At 43.8% G+C, this 24918-nt stretch overlaps 1 protein-coding gene across 1 annotated transcript in view; it reads right to left on the bottom strand.

The window, feature by feature from the left end:
- The window catches only part of LOC144506451 (cyclic AMP receptor-like protein A), a 192053-nt gene that overhangs the window by 31385 nt on the left and 135750 nt on the right, over positions 1-24918 (bottom strand). The window contains exon 11 of the mRNA XM_078232583.1: positions 23588-23670. Coding sequence (XP_078088709.1) covers positions 23588-23670 — 83 coding nt within the window. The remainder of the gene's footprint in view (positions 1-23587; positions 23671-24918) is intronic.

The following is a 24918-nucleotide window of genomic DNA, read 5'->3' as shown; positions in this document are numbered from 1 at the left end:
ACTGCGCCACCGTGCCTGCTGGATGATCTGTTTCAGTCATGGAAACACTTCATTAAAACAATTTATTCTTTTGCAAGGTCAGCATCAAGACATATTTATTGGCTTTAAAAGGAAATATGGGATTGGTCATTTAAAAAACTTGCACCAAAAATCAAAAGGCAACCCAAAATCTGAAGCAACCTGGTGCCTGAAATTAATCTGCCGATATGTCCTGTGTGGCAAAGCCATTTATTCTGCTGTCATAATAAGAGGCATTGCTGACATGTTACAGATAGTTAATCATTTGTTGTGGTTTTCACAGCAAAATATACTTTCAATCATTCTGTAAATCATGTTCAGTCACTGAACTGTGCCAGTAATATAATTGTTAATAAATAATTGGGGCAGAGTTGGGGGAGGAGGTGGGCAAACGAAAACAAAATTAAATAGATTCAGCTGATTGGAGCAATCTCTGATAAAACTTCACATCGTTTTGATTAAAAGGCCAGTTAATGTAAAAGATGACTAAGCGATACTAGATAAGAAGCCAGATCAACATTATTCTTCCCATTAGATATGGCCAAGGGACCAATGCTCAGTGACACTGACTCAAATTGTCTGCCTAACTCGGGGCAAATCAGAAACTGATCCATTAGATTCAAGTGCCCGAGTTTTGCTTGTGCTTGGAGGACCAGCATCTTCCTGATCCTGTGCGACTCCAACAAGGCTAGCTCAAATTGTCTCCATAGTAACAGAGGTTCACGGATGCTTTTGCTTAGAAACCATTACAGTAGGGGAGTCATTACAACTGGGGAAAAGGCTATCTGTATTCCTGAAATCTATATTCAACTAAATGATGTGACTGGCACTCCGCAGGGTTGCGAATTTGGGGAAGTCGACATTTAATAATTTAAAAGCTGTGCAGTGTAGTTAGTGCTGATCAGACCACAGAGCTTTTTGACTGCCTTACAAACATCTAGGAAAATAGCTGCTGTGGTACACAGTTGTCAAAATATATCACTGTTGGTTGTGAAAGAAAAAGTGAATAAAAAAGTGTGCATCATCTGAGTTCAAGTTCTGAAGACAAATGAAAGTAAGGAAGTTAGAAAAGCTTCTGCATTGAGGAGGAAGAAAATAAATTTCAAAGAAAAAAGCTACAGGTCTCAGCACAGTAGCAGGAGGAAATCCAGCCCCAAAATTTCAGTTTCAGGGCTTTGAAGTCATATTTTTACGTAGAATTTTGAACAGGGTACACAGCAAAACATGGGTTAGTAGGTATAGCAACAGGATTTTTGATTCCCTTTTCTTAGTTTTGTTTTGATTCTTTGTTATCTGCACCCTTCTGAATTCCTGCCCACTGCTCAGATTATAGCTTTACATATTGATGCATTCTGGTGGTGGTGTGTGTGGGTGTGTGTGCAGTGAAACCACACTGTTATGGGACAAAGTGTAACAACATTATAAACCCTCTGTACTTGGGTTCTTCAAACAGGCCAAAAGGAAAAAGTTTCTACTATTTCACAATGTTGTATCATTTGAGGGTATAAATGTACTTTTATTTTTCCCCAATTTCCATGCCCAAGATTGAATTAAACCAACATAATGCAACCCCATATTAAAACATTAATTATACTGGATCAGAGTACTGTCTCAAACCCAATCTCAGACACAACATGAAAACCATCGAGCAGCAGTGATCCCTGTGCTTCTAGAGTTTTGGAGACTTGGACAACCTATAGCAGGCACCTCAAATCTCTGGAGAAGTAGCAAGCCAACATGCCAGGCATCAAGGCACTAATAACTCAAAACCCAGTCGGTTAGGCAGGACATGTCGCCTGTATGTCTGACACCAGATTCCCGAAGCAACTGTGTGACACGGAACTGAGGCGGCTCCCAGGAAGACAGTAGAAACGCTTTAAGAATGTCCTCAAAGATTCCCTGAAGAGGTCAACTATCCCCATTGATCAATGGGTGTCCCTGGCTTGTGACCGACAAAAATGGTGGAGGTTCATTTGGGATTGCATCAGACACATCGACAGACAAAGCTGGGAACAGGCAGAGGTGAAGCAGAGACATTGGCGAAGGCTCCAAATAACTCATCTACCCAACCCAGCAAGTACCACTTGGCCCGCATGTGGCAGAGTCTGTCAACTACACATTGGGCTGATTAGCCGTTTCAGATCCCATTGAACCGGAATGGACGCAAATCCTCTTCGATCCCGGGGGACTGCCTAAGAGTACTGTGCTAATTATTTAACTCCAGACTGAATACCTCCCTGTTCTGAGACACTATCTTCACTCAGGCAAGTAAAATTCAGATTAAGAACAGTTTGCAGTAAAATGAGGGACCAGGGAAATCTCTATGTGCAAAGCATCAAAAGCATAATTTAGATGCAACCTTACTGTTCCAGTCTCTTCAATTAACGTAAACTGTATCAAAGCTAGTTGGATTGAAAAGTAAGGATAAGGAATCTGAGGACCGTAGTAAGATAATTCAGTAGAATTCCTTCTGCAAACATTTCACAACTGCTAGAAAGATGGGGCCCTCAAAGAAATAGTCAAGGCAGAAAACAGTTTGATGAGTTCAAGCCATAAACAAATACAACAACAGGGAAAATATCTGATGTTTCAGCACAAGAACCAAACTACGGTAACCCATATTTTGTGTGTCGTTCACTAAGGCACCTCCCAAAGTGATCTCCGTAGTCATTAATTTGGCATTTTAGTTATCTTAAGAGTGAATATACATTATCCCTTCTGATACATTCTGGCATAGATGGATAGGGAAAAGTTGCAGATCTTGCATCAAAATGTCCATCACAAAAGGTTTAATAATAACACTGCCACTGCCTCTATAAATGCCTTTCCTCTCCTGGATTTACTGCAGATGTCTCAATTAGCTTTTATTGTATAAACATGTGTTAGTAGTAAATGTCAATCTTCCATTGTATTTCTATTTTGTTCTGTGAAAGAACAAGTACATTGTGATATTTCAAATTGGCGCTTCAATTTTATCCCCACAAACACAACTTCAAATTGAAAGATACTTATCATCCACAGAGGTTCAGTGTAAAGGCAGAAAATCTGTGAAACCATTCTTTTCATCAGCTTTGGCACTGGCACGCAGGCAGACTGGGAGGGTGGCTCCACCACTTTAATGGAAGGGAATGATAATGATGCTCTTGGTCTCAGTGGTTTGAAACCCATTCCATGGGCGCAACAGGAGGAATTTTAACCTTAAAAAAAAAACTGGAAGGTTTGGGTCGTGGAGGGGAGGGGAAGGGGGGTGTACTGAAGTCTGCAAATCTGATTCACAATCTAGACCTGTTGTCACCCGTCCATTTCTGACTTTGACTTTGAGGCTGAAAGGTGGGTGGCAGCCAATTCACACCAAGGAATGGGATGGACATTAAATGTGATAATGAGGTTGTGAGCAAATTTGTCTTTCATAAGTTCATAATTAAAAGAGGAGTAGGCCATTTGGCCCGTTGCATCTGCTCCGCCTTTCAATAAGATCATAGTTGATCTGATTGTGGCCTTAACTCCACTTTCCTGCCGGCCCCCCCCCACATAAATCAATTGGTCAAACCAGGTCGGTCAAGGCAGCCTTGAGGAGTTCATTGAATGCATCCGCGATAACTTCCTTGAACACTATGTAATGGAACCTACGAGGGAGCAAGCTATCCTAGACCTGGTCCTGTGTAATGAGACGTGAATAATTAATGATCTTGCAGTTAGGGATCCTCTCGGAAGAAGCGATCACAGTATAGTTGAATTTAAAATACAGATGGAACGTGAGAAGGTAAAATCCAATACCAGTGTCTTGTGCTTAAACAAAGGAGACTACAAAGGGATGAGGGAGGAGCTGGCTAAGGTAGACTGGAAGCAAAAACTTTATGGTGGGACAATTAGGGACTTTCAAAGCGATCTTTCACAGTGCTCAGCAAAAGTATATACCAGTGATAAGGAAGGACTGTAGAAAAAGAGATAATCAGCCATGGATATCTAAGGAAATAAAGGAGGGTATCAAATTGCAAGAAAATGCATACAAAATGGCAAAGATTAGTGAGAACCTAGAGGATTGGGAAATCTTTAAAGGTCAGCAGGAAGCCACAAAAAAAGCTATAAAGAAAAGTAAGATGGATTATGAGAGTAAACTAGCTCAGAATATAAAAACAGATAGCAAAAGTTTCTACAAATATATAAAACGAAAAAGAGTGGCTAAAGTAAACATTGGTCCTTTAGAGGATGAGAAGTGGGATGTAATAACTGGAAATAAGAAAATGGCTGAGGCATTGAACAGGTATTTTGTGTCGGTCTTCACAGTGGAAGACACAAATAACATGCCAAAAATTGATGACAGGAAGGCTATGGCAGGTGAGGACCTAGAAACTATCATTATCACAAAAGAGGTAGTGTTGGACAAGTTAATGGGGCTAAAGGTAGACAAGTCTCCTGGTCCTGGTGGAATGCATCCCAGGGTGCTAAAAGAGATGGCGGGAGAAATAGCAAATGCACTAGTGATAATTTACCAAAATTCGCTGGACTCTGGGGTGGTTCCCGCAGATTGGAAAACAGCAAATGTGACGCCACTGTTTAAAAAAGGAAGTAGACAAAAGGCAGGTAACTATAGGCCAGTTAGTTCAACTTCTGTAGTAGGGAAAATGCTTAAATCTATCATCAAGGAAGAAATAGCGAGACATCTGGATATAAATTATTCCATTGGTAAGACGCAGCATGGGTTCACGAAGGGAAGGTCATGTTTGACTAATTTGGTGGAATTCTTTGAGAACATTACATGTGCAGTGGACAATGGGGAACCTGTGGATGTGGTGTATCTGGATTTCCAGAAGGCATTTGACAAGGTGCCACACCAAAGACTGCTACATAAGATAAAGATGCACGGTGTTACGGGTAATGTATTGGCATGGATAGAGGATTGGTTAACTAACAGAAAGCAAAGAGTGGGGGTAAATGGGTGTTTTTCTGGTTGGCGATCAGTGATGTGCCTCAGGGATCAGTGTTGGGACCGCAATTGTTTACGATTTACATAGACGATTTGGAGTTGGGGACCAAGTGTAGTGTGTCAAAATTTGCAGATGACACTAAGATGGGTGGCAGAGCAAAGTGTGCAGAGGACGCTGAAAGTCTGCAAAGGGATATAGATAGTCTAAGTGAGTGGGCGAGGGTCTGGCAGATGGAGTACAATGTTGGTAAATGTGAGGTCATCCATTTTGGTAGGAATAACAGCAAAATGGACTATTATTTAAATGGTAAAAAATTGCAACATGCTGCTGTGCAGAGCGACCTGGGTGTCCTTGTGCAAGAATCTCAAGGAGTTGGTTTGCAGGTGATTAAGAAGACAAATGGAATTTTGTCCTTCATTGCTAGATGGATGGAGTTTAAAAACAGCAAGGTTATGTTGCAGCTGTATAAGGTGCTGGTGAGGCCACACCTGGAGTACGATATACAGTTTTTGTCTCCTTATTTGAGAAAGGATATACTGGCACTGGAGGGGGTGCAGAGGAGATTCACTAGGTTGATTCCGGAGTTGGGAGGGTTGGCTTATGAGGAGAGACTGAGTAGACTGGGGCTATATTCATTGGAATTCAGAAAAATGAGGGTAGATCGTATAGAAACATATAAGATCATGAAAGGAATAGATAAGATAGAAGCAGGGAAGTTGTTTCCACTGGCGGGTGAAACTAGAACTGGGGGGCATAGCCTCAAAATAAGGGGAAGCAGATTTAGGACTGAGTTGAGGCGGAACTTTTTCACACAAAGGGTTGTGAATCTGTGGAATTCCCTGCCCAGTGAAGCAGTTGAGGCTACCTCATTGAATGTTTTTAAGGCAAGGATAGATACATTTTTGAACAGTAAAGGAATTAAGGGTTATGGTGAGCGGGCGGGTAAGTGGAGCGGAGTCCACAAAAAGATCAGCCATGATCTTATTGAATGGCGGAGCAGGTTCGAGGGGCCAGTTGGCCTATTCCTGCTCCTAGTTCTTATGTTCTTATAATATTTAATTCCCTTGTCGATCAAATCTTGAATACATTCCATGTCCCAGCCTCCAATGCTCTCCAGGAAACACTAATGACCCCCTGAAAAAAGAAACTTCTCCATATGACCACCCGAAACAGGAGACCTCTTTTTAAAAACTGTCCCCCCAGTTCTAGATTTCTCCACGAGAGGAAACGTCCTCCCAGCATCTATCTTGTCCAACCCCTTCAGAATCTTATATGTTTCAATAAGTTCACCTCATAGTCTTCTAATTTCCAATGATCAGCTGGGCTTCCTGAGGTCAGGGAATCCAACAGCTATCTTCAAGCATAGGCTTGGTAGATCCAGGAAGTGAGTGCTTTTACAATTACTTCCTGGATCCAGCATACTAATAAGTAAAAGTAAAGTCGATTTATTAGTCACAAGTAAGGCTTACAATGAAGTTACTGTGAAATTCGCCACATTCCGGCACCTGTTCGGGTCAATGTACCTAACCAGCATGTCTTTCAGACTGTGGGAGGAAACCGGGGCACTCGGAGGAAACCCACGCAGACATGGGGAAAACATGCAAACTCCACACATACAGTGAGCCAAGCCAGGAATTGAACCTGGGTCCCTGGCGCTGAGGCAGCAGTGCTAACCACTGTGCCACTCCCTAATATCCATTATCAAACATGCCCACCAACACTGCTTACGAGGTGAAACACCCTCCCTGCCAGACTTCCTCTGCACCAGGCCTTCAATCCAATCCACCAGGCCTCCAATCCCTCACTTACGGTGAGGACTCTGACAACCCAACCACCTCAGGCCCTTATTCCACCAACCCCCCAAGACCTCCAACCCTGGCCTCTGATTCTCTCTACAAGAACCCAACCTCTGATACCTACAAGGCCTCTGATCCTTCACCTGAGGTCCCCTACCATCGTATCCCATTCCCTCCCCGCTAAGTCAACCAGTCCACAGCATGCAGGAGAATCCCAGCCTAGGGTTCCCTATGCCTTTTGGGCTGGGTTAAAAATTCAGCTAAAAACCCATCAAATATCTCAATATTCAGCATTGTATCTATTGCAATTTAAAGACAGAAATTCTGATAAATCAACACTAGCCCTACAACATGAACATTGGGGATAGTTACAGAATGTCACAGGAAAAGGTAACTGACTGACCTGAACTAAATTTTTGAGGAAAACCTGAACAACATTTCCCAGTCCTCCACTAAACAATCATTGAGTTTCTTGCAGCAGTAGGAACTTTTCAGAGGGTGTGGTTAAGACAAGTATTAGTTGTTGACAGTTTCTGTCCAAAATATGCAATTATATGACATGATGTACTTGTAAACGCTTAACCTTGACTTTGAGTCTTCTCTCTTTCTGGGTTAGAGGTTCAGAGCTTTCAGTACTCTTGTAGTTCCTCAATTAAATGCCAATTTTGTGCATATAAAATTGGACAATGGATGTTAACAGACCTGTAAACTATCAATGAATTTAAAATAAATAATTTTAGTGAGTGCAAATTTTAACGATATCAATACAAATGTGTTTAATATCCATGTATAAGAAAATACACTCTTGCATTCTCTATAATATCATTGTCATGATTTCAAATAACATAACTGTGCAGAATTAACATTGGTTAGTTATTGGGCCTCAGTTAAAACTGTTCCATTTGCAGCAGGGGACCCAATTTGGTATTAAGGAAGTGAATAGCATGGGTTTAGTATAGTAATTTTAAACTGAGTTGAACTCACTCTGAATTATCAGTAGACAAACAATATAACATACATATTGATTACCTGAATGTCTCTAAAACTGTAGTGATCTGTTTCATAGGTTGTTGATCACTCATCTAGCCACCAGAGGGAGTGGAGGGTCATATGTTAGCAATAAGGATATAAGGTTAAATAATCAGATACAACAGTCCTATTATATTTCATTAATGGTGAACCTTTACTGATATTGAAACAATATTTTAGGGATATTGTAGATAACACACACTAGAGCCATATATGCATGAAACCAGTCATTCTCTCCCAATTGGTCAAGCAGCTGCTCGGGTAAGGTGGGTAAAGGGGGTAGGATGGGTAAGGTAAGGGGGCAAGGTGGGTATGGTAAGGTGGTAAGGAATGTGTGAAGCAAGTGGGCAAGGGGATAGAGTGCGTAAAGGGAACAGTGGGTAAAGGGGATAGGTGGATGAGGCAAGTTGGTGAGAGTGGTAGGGTGGATGAGGGAGTAGGGTGGGTAAAGCAATGTGGGTAAGGAGATCGGTAGGGTAAATGGATAAGGGGATAGGGTGACAGCTGGGTAGGATTCTATGGTTGGGTCGGGGTGAGGTTGGGCGAGGTCGGGGGTGAGGTTGGGGGGATCGGGGGTGAGGTTGGGGGGGGTTGGGGGTGGGGTTGGGGGTGAGGTTGGGAGGGTTGGGGGTGAGGTTGGGGGGGTCAGGGTGAGGTTGGGGGGGTTCAAAGGGGTGGAGGGTGAGGTTGGGAGGGTTGGGGGGGGTCGGGGTGAAGTTGGGGGGGGTCAAGGGGGTTGGGTGGTGAGGTTGGGAGGGCAGGGGTGAGGTTGGGTTGGAGGGCTCGGGGGTGAGGTTGGGTTGGAGGGCTCGGGGGTGAGGTTGGGTCGGGGGAGTAGGTGGTGAGGTTGGGTGGGTCGGGGGTGAGGTTGGGTGGGTCAGGGGTGAGGTTGGGGGGGTCAAGGGTGAGGTTAGGGGGGTCATGGGTGAGGTTGGGGGTGAGGTTGTGGCGGGTTGGGGTGAGGTTGGGTTGGGGGGGTTGGGTGGTGAGGTTGGGTTGGGGGGGTTGGGTGGTGAGGTTGGGTTGGGGGGGTTGGGTGGTGAGGTTGGGGGGGGGGTTGGGGTTGGTGGGGCTCGGGGGTGAGTTTGGGGGGGGGTCGGGGTGAGGTTGGGTGGAGGGAGGTCGGGTGGTGAGGTTGGGTTGGGGTGGTTGGGTGGTGAGGTTGGGTCGGTGGTGAGGTTGGGTGGGTCGGGTGGTGAGGTGGGGGGGTCAGGGGTGTGGTTGGGGGGGGTAGGTGGTGGGGTTGGGTGGTGAGGTTGGGGGGGTGGAGTTGGGTCGGCGCGAGTCGGGTGGTGAGGTGGGGGGCGTCGGGGGTGAGGTTGCGGGGATTGGGTGGTGAAGTTGGGGGGTAGGGTTGGGTCGGGGGGAGTCAGGTGGTGAGATTGGGTGGTGAGGATGGGGGGGTGGGGTTGGGTTGGGGGGAGTTGGATGGTGAAGTTGGGTCAGGGGCGAGGTTGGGTTGGGAGGGGTCGGGAGTGAGGTTGGGTCGGGAGTGAGGTTGGGTTGGGAGGGTCGGGGGTGAGGTTGGGTCGGGGGTGAGGTTGGGTTGGGGGGGGTCGGGGTTGATGTTGGGTCAGGGGTGAGCTTGCCGGGGTTGGGTCAGGGGAGGGTTGTGTCGGGGGGAGTCGGGTGGTGAGATTGGGTGGTGAGGTTGGGGGGGTGGGGTTGGGTTGGGGGGAGTCGGATGGTGAAGTTGGGTCAGGGGCGAGGTTGGGTTGGGGGTATCAGGGGTGAGGTTGGGTCAGGGGGGTCGGGAGTGAAGTTGGGTTGGGAGGGTCGGAGGTGAGGTTGGGTTGGGGGGGTCGGAGTTGAGGTTGGGTCGGGGGGGAGCTTGCGGGGGTTGGGTCAGGGGAGGGTTGGGTTGGGGGGAGTCGGGTGGTGAGATTGGGTGGTGAGGTTGGGGGGGGTGGGGTTGGGTTGGGGGGAGTCGGATGGTGAAGTTGGGTCAGGGGCGAGGTTGGGTTGGGGGTATCAGGGGTGAGGTTGGGTCAGGGGGGTCGGGAGTGAAGTTGGGTTGGGGGTATCGGGGGTGAGGTTGGGTCAGGGGGGTCGGGAGTGAGGTTGGGTTGGGGGGGTCGGGAGTGAGGTTGGGTTGGGGGTGAGGTTGGGTCAGGTGGTGAGGTTGGGTTGGGGGTGAGGTTGGGTCAGGGGGGTCGGGAGTGAGGTTGGGTTGGGAGGGTCGGGTGTGAGGTTGGGTCGGGGGTGAGGTTGGGTCAGGTGGTGAGGTTGGGTCGGGGGTGAGGTTGGGTCGGGGGTGAGGTTGGGTCGGGGGTGAGGTTGGGTCAGGGGGAGTCGGGTGGTCAGTGTGAAGAATTGAGGTCACATGTATAATAACCCGGGAACTAGACTCTGGCTGGGATCCCCCACTCCCATGTGGCGGGTTTACCAGAGGCAGTGGTGGCTCGCCATTGGCTGCCAGCAGGATCTCCAGTCCCGCTGAAGTCAACGGCCATTTGCATTGCTCGCCGGCCATGTCACATGCTGGGGGTTGCCTTCAGTGGGACTGGAAGTTCTTGCTGGCGGGAAGGGAAGGGCTGGAAAATCCCAGCCTAGGCTTTTTCAAGCCTAACATTTCCAGTGTCACTATCTAGGTTAGTAGGTAGGAACTGTCCAAAGATTCCGACACAAAATCAGAGTTGGAGATTTTTTTGGAGCATCCCGGGGAGTTGGGAATTTGCATATTGGAAGTTCAACCTTCCTGGAAAATTCCCATGGAGTATTTGCTTATGTTGGGACTTCCGAGGCGGTCCTGTTGTAGATCTTAGGGGCTTGATCTGATCTCCGACTATCGAGAGACCAGAAGATCCATGCAAAGGGGAAATATGTATTAGATTTCTGGAAATTCAAAGATAATTCTTCAGCTGAAAACAACCCTTTGTCTCTTTGTGTTAAAATATTGTGTAGTGCCTGCTAACTCAATTAGTAATGCACACCCTTAAGTCTCCCATTAAATCTTATGAACTGCAAATAACAATAAATCTGATGTAAATATACAATTCCAACACATCATAAAATTTCCTCATGATTTGTGGAATTATGGATCAAGGGATAACTAAATGCAAATTCTGATCCAAGCAAAAAATGTTTCCTGATTACTAGATTTTTATGGACTCCAAATACAGTTCATTTCCATCAAAACATCTTCTAAATAAAAATCGTCATTAATATCACTTATGTGTGAAGTAGTGTTTTATTTGCTAGGGGAGGCAATGGCCTAGTGGTATTATCACTAGACTATTAATCCAGAAACCCAGTTAATGTTCTCGGGACCCAGGTTCGAATCCAACCATGGCAGATGGTAGAATTTGAATTCAATAAAACATATCTGGAATTAAGAATCCACTGATGACCATGAAACCATTGTCGATTGTCAGAAAAACCCATCTGGTTCACTAATGTCCTTTAGGGAAGGAAATCTGCCATCTTTACTTGGTCTGGCCTGCATGTGACTCCAGAGCCACAGCAATGTGATTGACTCTCAATTGCCCCCTAAGAGCAACTGGGTGTGGGCAATAAATGCTGATCATCCAGCAACGCCCATGTCCCATGGATGAATAAAAAATGCTTCATGTTGTTTCCTATTAAACTGAGTGGTTTAATAATCTATGAAACCCAAATAATCTAATCTTTGTCTTCGGTTCTAGAAATATGGAAACCCAGGTGCCTAAAAAGTGAAAATAATTGCCATTTGGTTTTAGAGAACACAATTTTATTAAAAAGCTCTTAACTGAAGGACATCTATTGTAAAACTAATTAAATATGATTAGGATTTATCTGTGCACACAATCTGAATTGGTAACAATAGTATTACTGTGGAAAATGGGAAGAAAATGGAGCGAGTAGATAATTACATTTTAGGATCACGAACCAACAATTTATATTTTCTTGTAAACCTTTGTACACTATTTCCACCCCAAAATTGTCAAATGGAGCATGTGTGTGGTGCAGTGGTTAGCACTGCTGCCCCACAGCGCCAGGGACCCGGGTTCGATTCCCGGCTTGGGTCACTGTCTGTGCGGAGTCTGCATGTTCTCCCTGTGTTTGCATGGGTTTCCTCCGGGTGCTCCGGTTTCCTCCCACAGTTAGGTGCATTGGCCATACTAAATTCTTCCTCAGTGTATGTGAATAGGCGCCGGAGTGTGGCGACTAGGGGATTTTCACAGTAACTTCATTGCAGTGTTAATGTATGCCGACTTGCGAATAATAAATAAACTTTAAACTTTTATGTGTACAATACATGGATAATAAAGCAGAAACCATTTACAGGAGACTAGGAGAAAGTGAATCCAACCATTACTAAGGTGCTTTAAGTTGCATGTTAATGCCATTCATCCGGAACTTGCACAAAAGCATATTTAGATATTTGAAGATTACCTAGACATTTTGTGTTCCCCAGAGGTTGAAAATGCGCTCAGTAAAGTAACTCCTTTTTTTTAAAAACTAAATTTCTCCTTTCATAAATGGAAAATATCACCTTTTAATGAATGGCCCGCTAACCAAAGCGCAGGAGCAAACAAGCTTTAGAGTGTGAATGCCCAAAGTGAATCTTACCTCCTTGTAGTTTTACAGAACACATCCTTATTAGGAGGTTAATCACAGAGGAAAAAATGTTCATGGGCTTGCTTTTTATAACAGAAAATTTCATTTCCCAAAGTCTTCCCCATTGGAGGAACAGATCACTTTCGGCTTTAAGTGAAAGTTTAAAAGTTTATACTTCAACACATCCTATGAGTTTTTATAAGAGGCACTGGGGACGAAATTCAGCATTGGTGGGAGAGCAAAACAAGTGTTAGTGAATTGGTTGAGAATTGAAGTGAAAAGGCATGGAAAACCAGGCAGGCTTAAATAATGAGTGGCTGGTCCACACGACTATCTGATGAGCATCTCCAACAAAGCTGAATTTCATCCTCTCACCCTGTCGTTCAATAAACTGATCAGAAATAAAGCAGACCATGACCTGGATTAACATGTCTGAATGTACACAAGTACAGAGCTCAGAATCCAGTATCTCAGCCTTGCACTTGGTGAACCCATCAACATAAAAGGGTTTGTGGAGCTTATTCTGAAAAGTGTTAATACTGATGTTTACAAAGTACAGTAACTGACTGAAAATCAAACGTGGTTGACTCATTGGGACTGTTTCTAAATTAGTTATATAGTGAGTGAATCCAAGGCCTGTGACCATGTTCTGTGGTTCAGGTAATGTAATAAAATTGTCCAAGTTTCACCACTATGATTGAAGATGCCATCTGAAGGCTTTCATTAGATCAGCATCTTTTAATCACTGCCAGGTTATCCTAATATTCTAAAATTTTGCTTTCATTGTGGTTTATACATACTAACACAGCACCCACAGAGCTAAACAACTGAGGGATATCTGAAATCAGAAGGAAATAACGACAGGTATGTAACATAATTCACATAGTCCACCACTGTCACAAGAACTTCAGTAAAATGCAACGGTGGTGTGGTAAACCCACATACTTTGTTTTTAACAGAGACAGAATGAAGGGTCGTGGGCAAAGAACAAAGAATATTACAGCACAGGAACAGGCCCTTCGGCCCTCCAAGCCTGCACCGACAATGCTGCCCGACTTATCTAAAACCCCCTACCCTTCTGGGGACCATATTCCTCCATTCCCATCCTATTCATATATTTGTCAAGATGCCCCTTGAAAGTCACTATCGTATTTACTTCCACTACCTCACCCGGCAGTGAGTTCCAGGCAGGTAGGTAGTGGAAGCAGATACGATAGTGACTTTGAATGGATTAAATAACTTGCAAACGGCTTAATAGAAAATCGTTCGATGACATGAAAATAGCAAAAGCCAACAGGAAATGAAGACAGAACAAACTTTTATCTTAATTATCTAGAATGGTGATGTATCAATTGTAGCACAAAACATTATACCGTGTTTTCCACAGGGATCATTTATTTGAAGCAGGAATAGAATTGAAGACAAAATCATTTAATTTCTAGCAATGAGATTATTTTCTATTCCGTGCTGGTAAATCTGGGGGTGAATAATATCCTAATTATTCTACCCAATACTGTTTTGGGCCTGCCTCATTGCAGACGTCCTTAAATACTTGAATTATTTCATCTATTTTTTTCTTGCATTGTGTATAATTGAGGTAAAGAACAATACATGATGAACAAAGTTACCTTGATCTTTTAGTTACATAATTTTAAACAATTATTTCATGGGACGTGGATGTCACAGCCTAGGCCAGCATTTCTATTGCTCATCCCTAATTGTCCTTCAGAAGGAGGTGGTAAGCTGCCTTCTTGAACCGCTGCAGTCCATGTAGTGTGACCTACAGTGCTGTTAGGGAGTACCAGGATTTTGACCCAGCGAAAGTGAAGGAACGGTGATATAGTTCCAAGTCAGGATGGTGAGTGGCTTGAAAGAGAGTTTGCAGGTGCAGGTGTTCCCAGGGGTCTGCTGTCCTTCTAGGTGAAAGAGGTCACGGGTTTGCAAGATGCTGTCTAAGGAGCCTTGGTGAGTTGCTGCAGTGCATCTTTTAAATGGTACACACTGCTGCCACTGTGTGTTTGTGGTGGAGCAAGTGAGTGGATGTTGAGGTGTTAGTCAATCGGGCTGCTTTGTCCTGGATGGCGCTGAGTTTCTTGAATGTTGTTGGAGCTACACTCACCCCCAGGCAAGTGGAGCGTCTTCCATCACACTCCTGACTTATGCCTTGCAGATGGTGGCTAGGCTATGGGGAGTCAGAAGGTGAGTTACTCTCTGTAGCATTCCTAGCCTCTGACATGCTCTTTCTTGTAGCCACAGTATTTAGGTGGCTAGTCCAGTTAGGTTTATTTTCAATGGTGACCCCCCACCGCCCCCCAAGTTGTCAATAGTGGGGGATTCAGCAATGGTAATGCCATTGAATATCAAGGGGAGATGGTTGGATTATTTCTTAGAAAATTGTGGGGAGAAAATTGTTCATGAAGAACCCTGCATGGGGGTTGTACAGATAGTAACCAATGGCACTACACGCCCTGGGGAATTGAGGTATGCCTGCCTAGTGCCACTAGACACGTCAGTCCCCAAACAAAAATCTCTCCCCCTCTATATTAATATCTTGTGATTAAATATCATTTGCAAACATAAGATAAAAGCAAATTACCGCGGATGCTGGAATCTGAAACCAAAAGAGAAAATGCTGGAAAATCTCAGCAGGTCTGGCAGCATCTGTAAGGAGAGAAAAGGGCCGATGTTTCGAAACGTCAGCTCTTTTCTCTCCTTACAGATGCTGCCAGACCTGCTGAGACTTGCCAGCATTTTCTCTTTTGGTTTCATTTGCAAACATATTCGCAAAGAAAGACAACAATACACATCCAACGTCCTTTCAGAGACAGTAAGTGGTTCGAATATTGAACAGAATCCTAGATCAAATGGAACACATCTTTATTTTGTTCCAAATGATAAATCTTTATGATTGATAATTATAGGATTGTTCAAACACAATAGTGATACTCTAATCTTATCACCTGCACTTTGTGCTGCATACGTAGTAACATTTCACTGTTAATGCAGAATGTAAGCTATTGACAGATCAAATGTTTGACCTTGGAGTCAACATATGGTGTTGAGCAGATACGTCCAAGCTATAATAACTGGGTTGGTTCAGTGAACTTATTCTCAGATGCAGGAACATTTTATTCTTAGTGCCTTGGAAGATGCTAACCAATTTTAACCCTTCGTTTATGTAAGTTCAAAGAGACATTAGGACACAAATTATTAGGCATTGAATGGACTTTGTTTGGGTGTTACAACAGGTGCAGCAATGACAATTTTAACCATGGAACGGTCCACATCCAATCTGGGTACACGTTTGGGATACTGTGAAATTAACCGGGCCCATATTTTAGGTGTCCTGAGCCGTCTCCTAAAACCAGGCGTTAGCATCCTTACATATGTTAATGAGGGGCCTAATGCCTGTTTTAAAATCCCTTTGGGAAGGTTTGTGATGAGCACAGCAGATGCTGCAGCAGCTGCTCTCAAAAGGAAAGGTTAACATTTTTTAAAAAAACTTTCCTACGGTGCTGCTCCAACTCTACCCTTCTTGCAATCAGATCCCCTCCTCTCCTTACACTAAGCGTCAAAGCTGCTCCCTCTCCTCCCCTACTTTCGGGCGACTGCTGGAGAGGGAAGCTTCCATCAAACACACATTCAAACCATAACAGGCCACACAATCACCGCAGGAACATTTCCTTTATATTATTATTGGCAGTGATTTTAACCCTTCTTTTCTTGAAAGGTCGAGGTATAATGCTGAGATGCAGTTCTCTGGGTATAAAATTTCACTCTAGATGATCATCTTTACAAGGATCACTGACTGCCCTTAATTAGGACGGACGACCTGTCATTGACCCAGCTACTGAATATGGCAAAGGCACACCCAGCCAAATGACTTTGCAAAGTCCTCCTCAATAATATTTTGGATTTTATACTAAATTTGGGAGATATGCCCCACTGACGAGTTAGCAACACCTTGATATAGTGATATAATAGAATCATGCCTTTCAGCCAGTTTCCGCCATCCCCATTGCCGTGCATGTCCTGCTCAGTAAGAAGTTTCACAACACCAGGTTAAAGTCCAACAGGTTTATTTGGTAGCAAAAGCCACTAGCTTTCAAAGCGCTGCTCCTTCATCAGGTGAATGGGATTTCAGTTCACAAACAGGGCATAGAAAGACACAAACTCAATTTACAAAATAATGGTTGGAATGCATGTCCTGCTCACCAGCAATACAGAGCCAGCAGAGCTGGCATTATAGTGGCATATAATTCAAGAGGAAGTGGCCCTCGGAGGTTCAACATCATGAAGCCTATCAGGTCAAACATGTGAGGAAACCTCTTGCTGATTGTCACCTATTGTCTTTCTTCAGCTAATGAATTAGTACTCCTCCATACTGATCATCACTTGGAAGATGGTCATCACCGGTATCACCGAGAGTGGCTCGGTAGCACCACTACTGCCATTCCTGAATGACTTTGCTATCTGCCTGGGCCTGTGTTGGTTAGTGAGGGAAGCAACATGAGAAAGCAACCTACTTGGACCATGACCTCACCAATCTACATGTCCCACATTTACCTATTTATCACAGTATTAGTAGGAGTGATCACAGCGCAGTCTTTGTGGAGACAAAGTCCCATCTTCACACGGAGGACATTCTGTTGTGTGACATTACCACCCTGATAAATGGGATAGATTCAGAATAGATCTAGCAGTTCAAATATGGGCATCCATGAGGCATTCTGGGCCATCAACAGCTCCTGAACTGGCTCAAATTTCGAGTCTGGATGACCCTTCATCAGATCTCAGCATCCGCAGTATTTTGCTTTTATCACTACTTAAAAGTTCCACTCCAAGTCGCAGACTATACCCTGACATGGAATTATATTGTCTTCTCCCTCACTAATAGCATTGTGGGTGTAACTACATCACGTAGACCTCAGCAGTTCAAGAAGGTGGGTCACCACCACTTCTTCAAGGATAATTTCTGGTGGGCAATGGCAGCCTAGCCAGTGACACCACATCCTGTGAACATTTTTTTTAAACAAAATGTACATCAGTCAGTTACTTGATACATATATGAACTGCAGATCGATTAATGCTGCCAATGTTCCCAATGTTATGATTAAGGACCAATAACATTTTATTTATAATAGAAAAGGTTTGTAATCCCAGCTAATCAGCAAGAGAATAAAACCTCTATGCTATTAAACAAACAAAATGGGGGGAATTTTCCCACCCCGCCCACCATGGAAATCAGGGAAGGATTATGCATAGGCCCGTCGACCTCCAGGCGGGATTTCCCGGTTTTGGGGTGAGTGTGGCCAGAAAATCCTGCCCAAAATAAATTTTACTATACAAAGTCAGATAGATAAAACAATTCACAACATTTATGTCAGTGTCCACAGTGAGTTACACAATCTTGTGAAAACTCGGTCTCCCTCATGAGGGATCGCAAGGTTATTCCCTCAAAAGTCACTTCAACTGTCCCACTGACTGCATACCTCCGGAAGGTTCAATCTCGTCCCCCGAGACTCCCTTCCACATGATTCACAAAGCTGCACACCAGCATTTAAGCACTGGTGCATTTTCAGCTCTTTAGCAGATTGAAAGCTTCATGGAGATGGCACTGCGTTGGGTTTATCAAAACTCCAGTCTCCTGGCTGCTCTGAACTATAAATGCCTCCCAGGGCTTCTTCTGAGCCCTAACCTTTCCAATATGAAGGAAACAACCTTCCAACGCCTTCTTGGGTTCCCAGGACTTTGCCTGAGCCCTCACGACCTGGAGCCTGTCAACATACGAATGTACAAACATACAAATTAGAAGCCAGAGTGGGCCATTCGGTCCCTTGAGCCTGCTGCACCGTTCAATAAGCTCACGGCTGATTCAATTTAGATCTCAGCTTCATATTCCTGCCTACCCGATAATCTTTCACCCCTTGATTACCAAGAATTTGTCTACTTCTGCCTTTATGATATTCAGACACACTGCCTCGATCACCTTTTGAGGAAGAAAATTCCAGACTCAAGACCCTCAGAGAAAGAAAAATCTAATCTCTGTCTTAAATAGGCCACCTCTTATTTTTAAACTGTAGCCCCTAGTTCTAGATTCATCCACAAGGGGAAATGTCCTCTCCATTTCCACCCTGACAAGTCATCCAGGATCTTATGTGTCTCAGTCATGTCGCTTCTTACTCTTCTAAACTCCAGCAGATACAATCCTAGTTTGTCCAGCCTTTCCTCATAAGACAACATGCCCATTCTACCTTTCAAACTAGTAAACCTTCTCCGAATTGTTTTCAATGCATTTACATCTTTCCTTAAATCACCTGATGAAGGGGCAACGTTCTGAAAGCTCGTGCTACCAAATAAACCTGTTGGACTTTAACTTAGTGTTGTGAGACTACTTACTATTACTTAAATAAGGAGACCAATACTGCACATCTGACACCAGATGTGGTCTCACTAATGCCCCTGAAGCATAACCTCCTCAACTCCTGTATTCAATTCCCCTTGCAACAAATGACACCATTCTGTTAATTTTGCTAATTACCTGCTGCATCTGTACCCATAGTAACAGCAGCATTTTTCCTGCCTGGAGCCTTTCCTTCTGCGTCCCAACATGTCCAGTGATCTTTCCTCCTGGCGGTTCGTTCCCCGGTGGTCTCCCTGTCTGGGACTACTCACTGGAATCTCCTCCTGGGTTCTCTCTCTCTCTCTCTGTCATGGGACTCCCCTTTTATTGGTGACATGCTAGGTTTTATGATTGTTGTTCTTGCACCATGCAGTATGCATGTCCCAAATGGCTGAGCTCTTTAACTGCCAACAATAACTCAAAGGGAGCATCCACATTCTGGCACCCGGCTGCACAATGGTCAACGCTACTGCCTCACAGCACCAGGGACCTGGGTTCAATTCCGGCCTTGGGAGTCTGTGTGGAGTTTGCACCTTCTCCCCGTGTCTGCATGGATTTCCTCCGGGTGCTCCAGTTTCCTCCCACAGTCCAAAGATGTGCAGGTTAGGTGAATTGGCCATGCTAAATTGCCCCTTAATGTCCCGAGATGTGTAGGTTAGGTGGATGAGCCATGGTAGGTGTGTGGGATTACAGGGGTGGGGTAGGGTGGGGTAGAGGGCCTGGGTAAGATGCTCTGTCAGAATGTTGGTGATGTTCGATGGACCGAATGGCCTCTTTCTGCACTGTATGGATTCTATGATTCTAAACTGCCATCAACACTCTTTAGATGTGCAGGTTAGGTGGATTGGCCATGATAAATTGTCCCTTAGTGTCAGTGGGATTAGCAGGGTAAATATGTGGGGCTGAGGGGATAGGGCCTGTGTGGGTTTTTTGGTGGTGCAGGATGGGTCAAATGGTCTCCTTCTGCACTGTAGGGATTCTATGATTCAAATGGACCATCTGGTCTTTAAAAAGGGCAGCACGGTGGCACAGTGGCTAGCACTGCTGCCTCACAATGGCAGGGACCTAGGTTTGATTCCTGGTTTGGGTCACTGTCTGTGTGGAGTTTGCACATTCTCCCTGTGTCTGTGTGGGTTTCCTCCCAGGGCTCCGGTTTCCTCCCATAGTCCAAAGATGTGCGGGTTAAGTGGATTGGCCATGCTAAATTGCCCCTTAGTGTCAGGGGGATTAGTTAGGGTAAATGCATGGGGTGATGAGGGTAGGGCCTGGGTGGGTTTGTGGTCGGTGCAGACTCGATGGGCTGAATGGCCTCCTTCTGCACTATAGGATTCTATGATTCTGTGATCAACACATTGGTCCCTTTACACTGGAGCATTTGCCAGGATAACTGTTGAGATGTATTCACTGGAAATATCTATCGCTGTCCCTGATTGCTTTCCATGATCAGGAGAGCTTCCCTAATTTGTCTTTCACGTGTGGGCATCTGCAGCATTGAGAGCGATTGTGTGTGAAGAGGTACTTTAGAAACAATAGAAATAAATGTGACCGTAAATCTTCAGAAGTCCAGGCCATGGTCCCCAGTCTAAACTGCTGCTGGCTTTTGACAACATGATAAGCTTGGTCTCGCCACACATATGTATCTCTAATGATCTTTCTCTGTGTTCCCGAGAGGGATGGGATCCCTGCCTAGTTCTGGCAGAGTTACAGCATTAGAACACTGAAAGCGGCTCCTTGTTGGGGCTATTAAAACTAAACTCTCATCAGTTTTTTTTTTAACATGAGCTCTGCCCTTATTGTGGTCTCACTGGAAATGTGAGCCACAGGTCCATTGAGATTAAATGCCATCTGAAAATTTACCCTGATACAACGAATGGACACTGCAAGAGAGAGAGACTTCATAGAGATAGGGAAAGCAAAAAGCAGGACTGTGGGAGACATAATGAAGGATGTGGGGAGAGAGAAAAGGAGCATAAAATAAGCAGAGAAGAAAAGAATGGCGAAATAAAAGAATCTGAATTAGGAGAAAATGAAAGAAAGGAAGAGGCGAACAAGAAAGAAATGGTTATTGAAAACGCTTATTAGTGCCTGTTACCTTCTCCTAATTGATGAAATGCTTTGTTCGTCATTTATTCCTTAGCACGTGTTTTTTTTCATGGTGCATTTGTGAGTTTTTAAAATTCACTGTCTCTCGAGGTCTTGATTGGATGCGAGATTAAAACAGTTTCTATTTGGGCTTTTATTCCTCACAACGTATGCTCTGATTCAGATTCTCAGAATCCAAAGTTTGGAGTCCACTTCAGACAAGATTTTGACTCCCTAAAAACCCATTCACTTACACAAAGATAATATTAGGCCCTCCAAGGCTGATGTTTAAATTTTCAATGCTAAGTTTTTTTTTATTGCTCCGAATGTTTCTTTTTCGTGGGCGCGGGGAAGAAGAGAAAGATGATCAAGCAGGGACTAAATCATGGACTTTTTCTAAAACGTCCAACTGTACTTTCCTATATTTCATGGACTTGATCAGATTTTTATCTTAACCGATAGAGGTTATTTTGCAAACGGAAATTCCCCAAAACCCTGGCTTTTTACAATCTACAAAGTGAGGTGGGAGTTGGGGGTTATCCTATTTTTCAGGACTGTGTTTAAATTCCGGTTCCAGAAGCAAAAGAGGAAAACTTGCTGAATTTGGCAAGTCCATCAAACAGAATCGCTTCTGAAAGAACATAAAAGCACTTCAGAAAACTGTTGCGTTTTAAAATTATACAGCAGCAACAAAAAAATATCACCATATGAGTTAGCAGCTAGCCTGGAGGAAGGCTGGGCAGAACAGAATACTAATTGATGCAACTAAGGATACATTTTGCTACGTTGCCATTTTTGAACAAAGTACCTACCACCGCATTAGATGGAATCCTCTTAAATCGGAAAATTAGAGTGCTATTTTTGACTCCACCCTCAGAAGATAAAGAATGACTCATCTTTAATCTGACAGTAATCATCTAGTAGTCATGCTACTTGGCCACAGTAATAAGAACATAAGAACCAGGAGCAGGAGTAGGCCATTTCGCCCCTCGGGCCTGCTCTGCCATTCAATAAGGTCATGGCTGATCTTTTCGTGGATTCAGCTCCACTTAACCGCCTGCTTACCCTAACCCTTAATTCCTTTACTGTTCAAAAATGTATCTATCTTTGTCTTAAAAACATTCAACGAGGTAGCCTCAACTGCTTCACTGGGCAGAGAATTCCACAGACTCACAACATATTTAGGTGAAGAAGTTGCTCCTCAACTCAGTCCTAAATCTTCTCCTGCTCATTTTGAGGCTATGCCCCTAGTTCCAGTTTCACTCACCAGTGGAACCTTCCTGCAACTAACTTATCTATTCCCTTCATAATCTTATGTTTCTATAAGATCCCCCCTCATTCTTCTAAATTCCAATGAGTGTAGTCCCAGTCTACTCAGTCGCTCCTCATAAGCCAACCCCCTCAATTCCACAATCAAACTAGTGAATCTCCACTGCACCCCCTCCAGTGCCAGCATATCCTATCTCAAGTAAGGAGACCAAAACAGTACACAGTACTTCAGGCGTGGCCTAGAGCTGTGAAAGAGGAAAACTTGCTGACTTTGACAAGTCCATCAAACAGAACAGCTTCTGAAAGAACATAAAACCATCCCAGAAAACTGTTGCGTTTTAAAATTATACAGCAGAAACAAAAAAAATATCACCATAGGAGTTACCAACTAGACAGCTACAGCTGCAACATAACCTCCTTGTTTTTAAACTCCATCCCTCTAGCAATGAAGGACAGAATTCCATTTGCCTTCTTAATTATCTGCTGCACCTGCAAATCAACTTTTTGTGATTCATGCACAAGGACACCCAGGTCCCGCTGCACAGCAGCATGCTGCGATTTTTCACCATTTAAACAATAGTCCATTTTGCTGTTATTGTTGCCAAAATGGATGACCTTGCATTTACCAACATTGTACTCCATCCGCCAGAACCTTGCGCACTCACTTAGACTATCTATATCCCTTTGCAGATGTTCAGCGTCCTCTGCACACATTGCTCTGCCACTCATCTTAGTGTCATCTGCGAACTTTGACACACTACACTTGGTCCCCAACTCCAAATCATCGTTGTAAATTGTAAGCAATTGTAGTCTCAACATTGATTCCTGAGGCACACCACTAGTTACTGATCGCCAACCAGAAAACACCCATTTATCCTCACTCTCTGCTTTCTATTAGTTAACCAATCCTCTTTCCATGCTAATACATTACCCATAACACCGTGCACCTTTACCTTATGCAGAAACCTTTTGTGCAGCACCTTGTCAAGTGCCTTCTGGAAATCCAGATACACCACACCTACCGGTTCCCCGTTGACCACCGCGCTCGTAATGTCCTCAAAGAATTCCACTAAATTAGTTAAACATGACCTGCCGTTCATGAACCCATGCTGTGTCTTCCCAATGGGACAATTTATATCCAGAAGTCTCGCTATTTCTTCCTTGATGATAGATTCAAGCATTTTCCCCACTATAGAAGTTAAGCTAACTGGCCTATAGTTACCTGCCTTTTGTCTACCTCCTTTTTTAAACAGTGGCGTCACGTTTGCTGTTTTCCAATCTGCTGGAACCACCCTAGAGTCCAGCGAACCTTGGTAAATTACCACTAGTGCATTTGCTATTTCCCCCGCCATCTCTTTTAGTATCCTGGGATGCATTCCATCAGGGCCAGGAGACTTGTCTACCTTTAGCCCCATTAACTTACCTAACACTGCTTCTTTAGTGATAATGATCATAAGCCATAATTACTGTAGCCCTCTTAAGTACCAAAAGCAGCAGCAATGGCAACAATTATTTTCACTCACCTGTTAATGAGAGGAAAAAGAGACACCGCCAGGTATACAGATGGGTACCACTTAAGTGGCTTGATTTCCAGAGTTAATAAAATCTACATTGAGAGAAAAAAAACATAATTTCTGAACACATTTGGTTCCACCAGTTTTCAGTCGTTTCTCACAAAAATAATTTATCAGCACAGCAAGTCCAGTAGAAAACTCATCATTAAAAATGAGAGAGCAAAGCTGCAGTCTTGTTTTAAACTAATTATATCCAGAGTTCACAAGGCATCTGGCTACAAGTAAATTAATCCTTGTATTAGAAGCTAAATTATTAATGTGTGCAACTGCAATAACTCGGAGAGAACCTGCTATGACTGTGCAGCAGTTATGAAGCACATCAAAAAGCCTTTTGGGCTGCTTGATTCTGCAAACCTTAGCAGCAGTGCATCAGTGTGTTAAGACTGAAATACTCGCTGCATATAAGAGTTAATTATTTTATCAAGATTAGATGATAGTATTTAAAAATCTGAAAACAACCCTGCATAAAAGCCCATGGTTTATTATTTTTAAAAATTAATTTGTGGGACATGGGCGTCGCTGGCTGGCCAGCATTTATCGTAAGAAGTCTCACAACACCAGGTTAAAGTCCAACAGGTTTATTTGGTAGCAAATACCATAAGCTTTCGGCCATCTGACGAAGGAGCTGTGCTCCGAAAGTTTATGGTATTTGTTACCAAATAAACCTGTTGGACTTTAACCTGGTGCTGTGAGACTTCTTACTGTGCTTACCCCAGTCCAACGCCGGCATCTCCACATCAGCATTTATTGCCCATCCCTAGTTGCCCTTGTTCAGAGGGCAGCTGAGAGTCAACCACATTGCTGTGGCTCTGGAGGCACATGTAGGCCAGACCAGGTAAGGATGGCAGATTTCCTTCCCTAAAGGAATTAGTTAACCAGATGGGTTTTTCTGATAATTGTTTCATGGTCATCAGTAGATTCGTAGTTCCAGATATTTTTTATTGAGCTCAAATTCCCAGAACATTAGCTGAGTTTCTGGATTAATAATCTGGTATAATACCACTAGGCCATTGCCACCCCATAGAGATGCCTTGTTAGAATACAAAATAAGTGACGTATGTCAGAAGACTAACTGCACTGCAGTGTCTACTGGCTTTTATTAAAATAAAAATATGCTAATTTCTGATACACATTAAAAATCATTCATTATTCTTTATATAATCTATAAAATCAAGATAATATTTTGACCATAATATGCATCAAGAACACCTCAGCTAATGAACCAGCCTTGGTCAAAATACAAACAATCCTAGTATCCACCATCCGATCAAACTAAAAAT

This window comes from Mustelus asterias, chromosome 17 (assembly GCF_964213995.1).
Source record: "Mustelus asterias chromosome 17, sMusAst1.hap1.1, whole genome shotgun sequence".
Lineage (NCBI taxonomy): Eukaryota > Metazoa > Chordata > Chondrichthyes > Carcharhiniformes > Triakidae > Mustelus > Mustelus asterias.
This window is presented reverse-complemented; position numbering and strand designations above follow the sequence as displayed.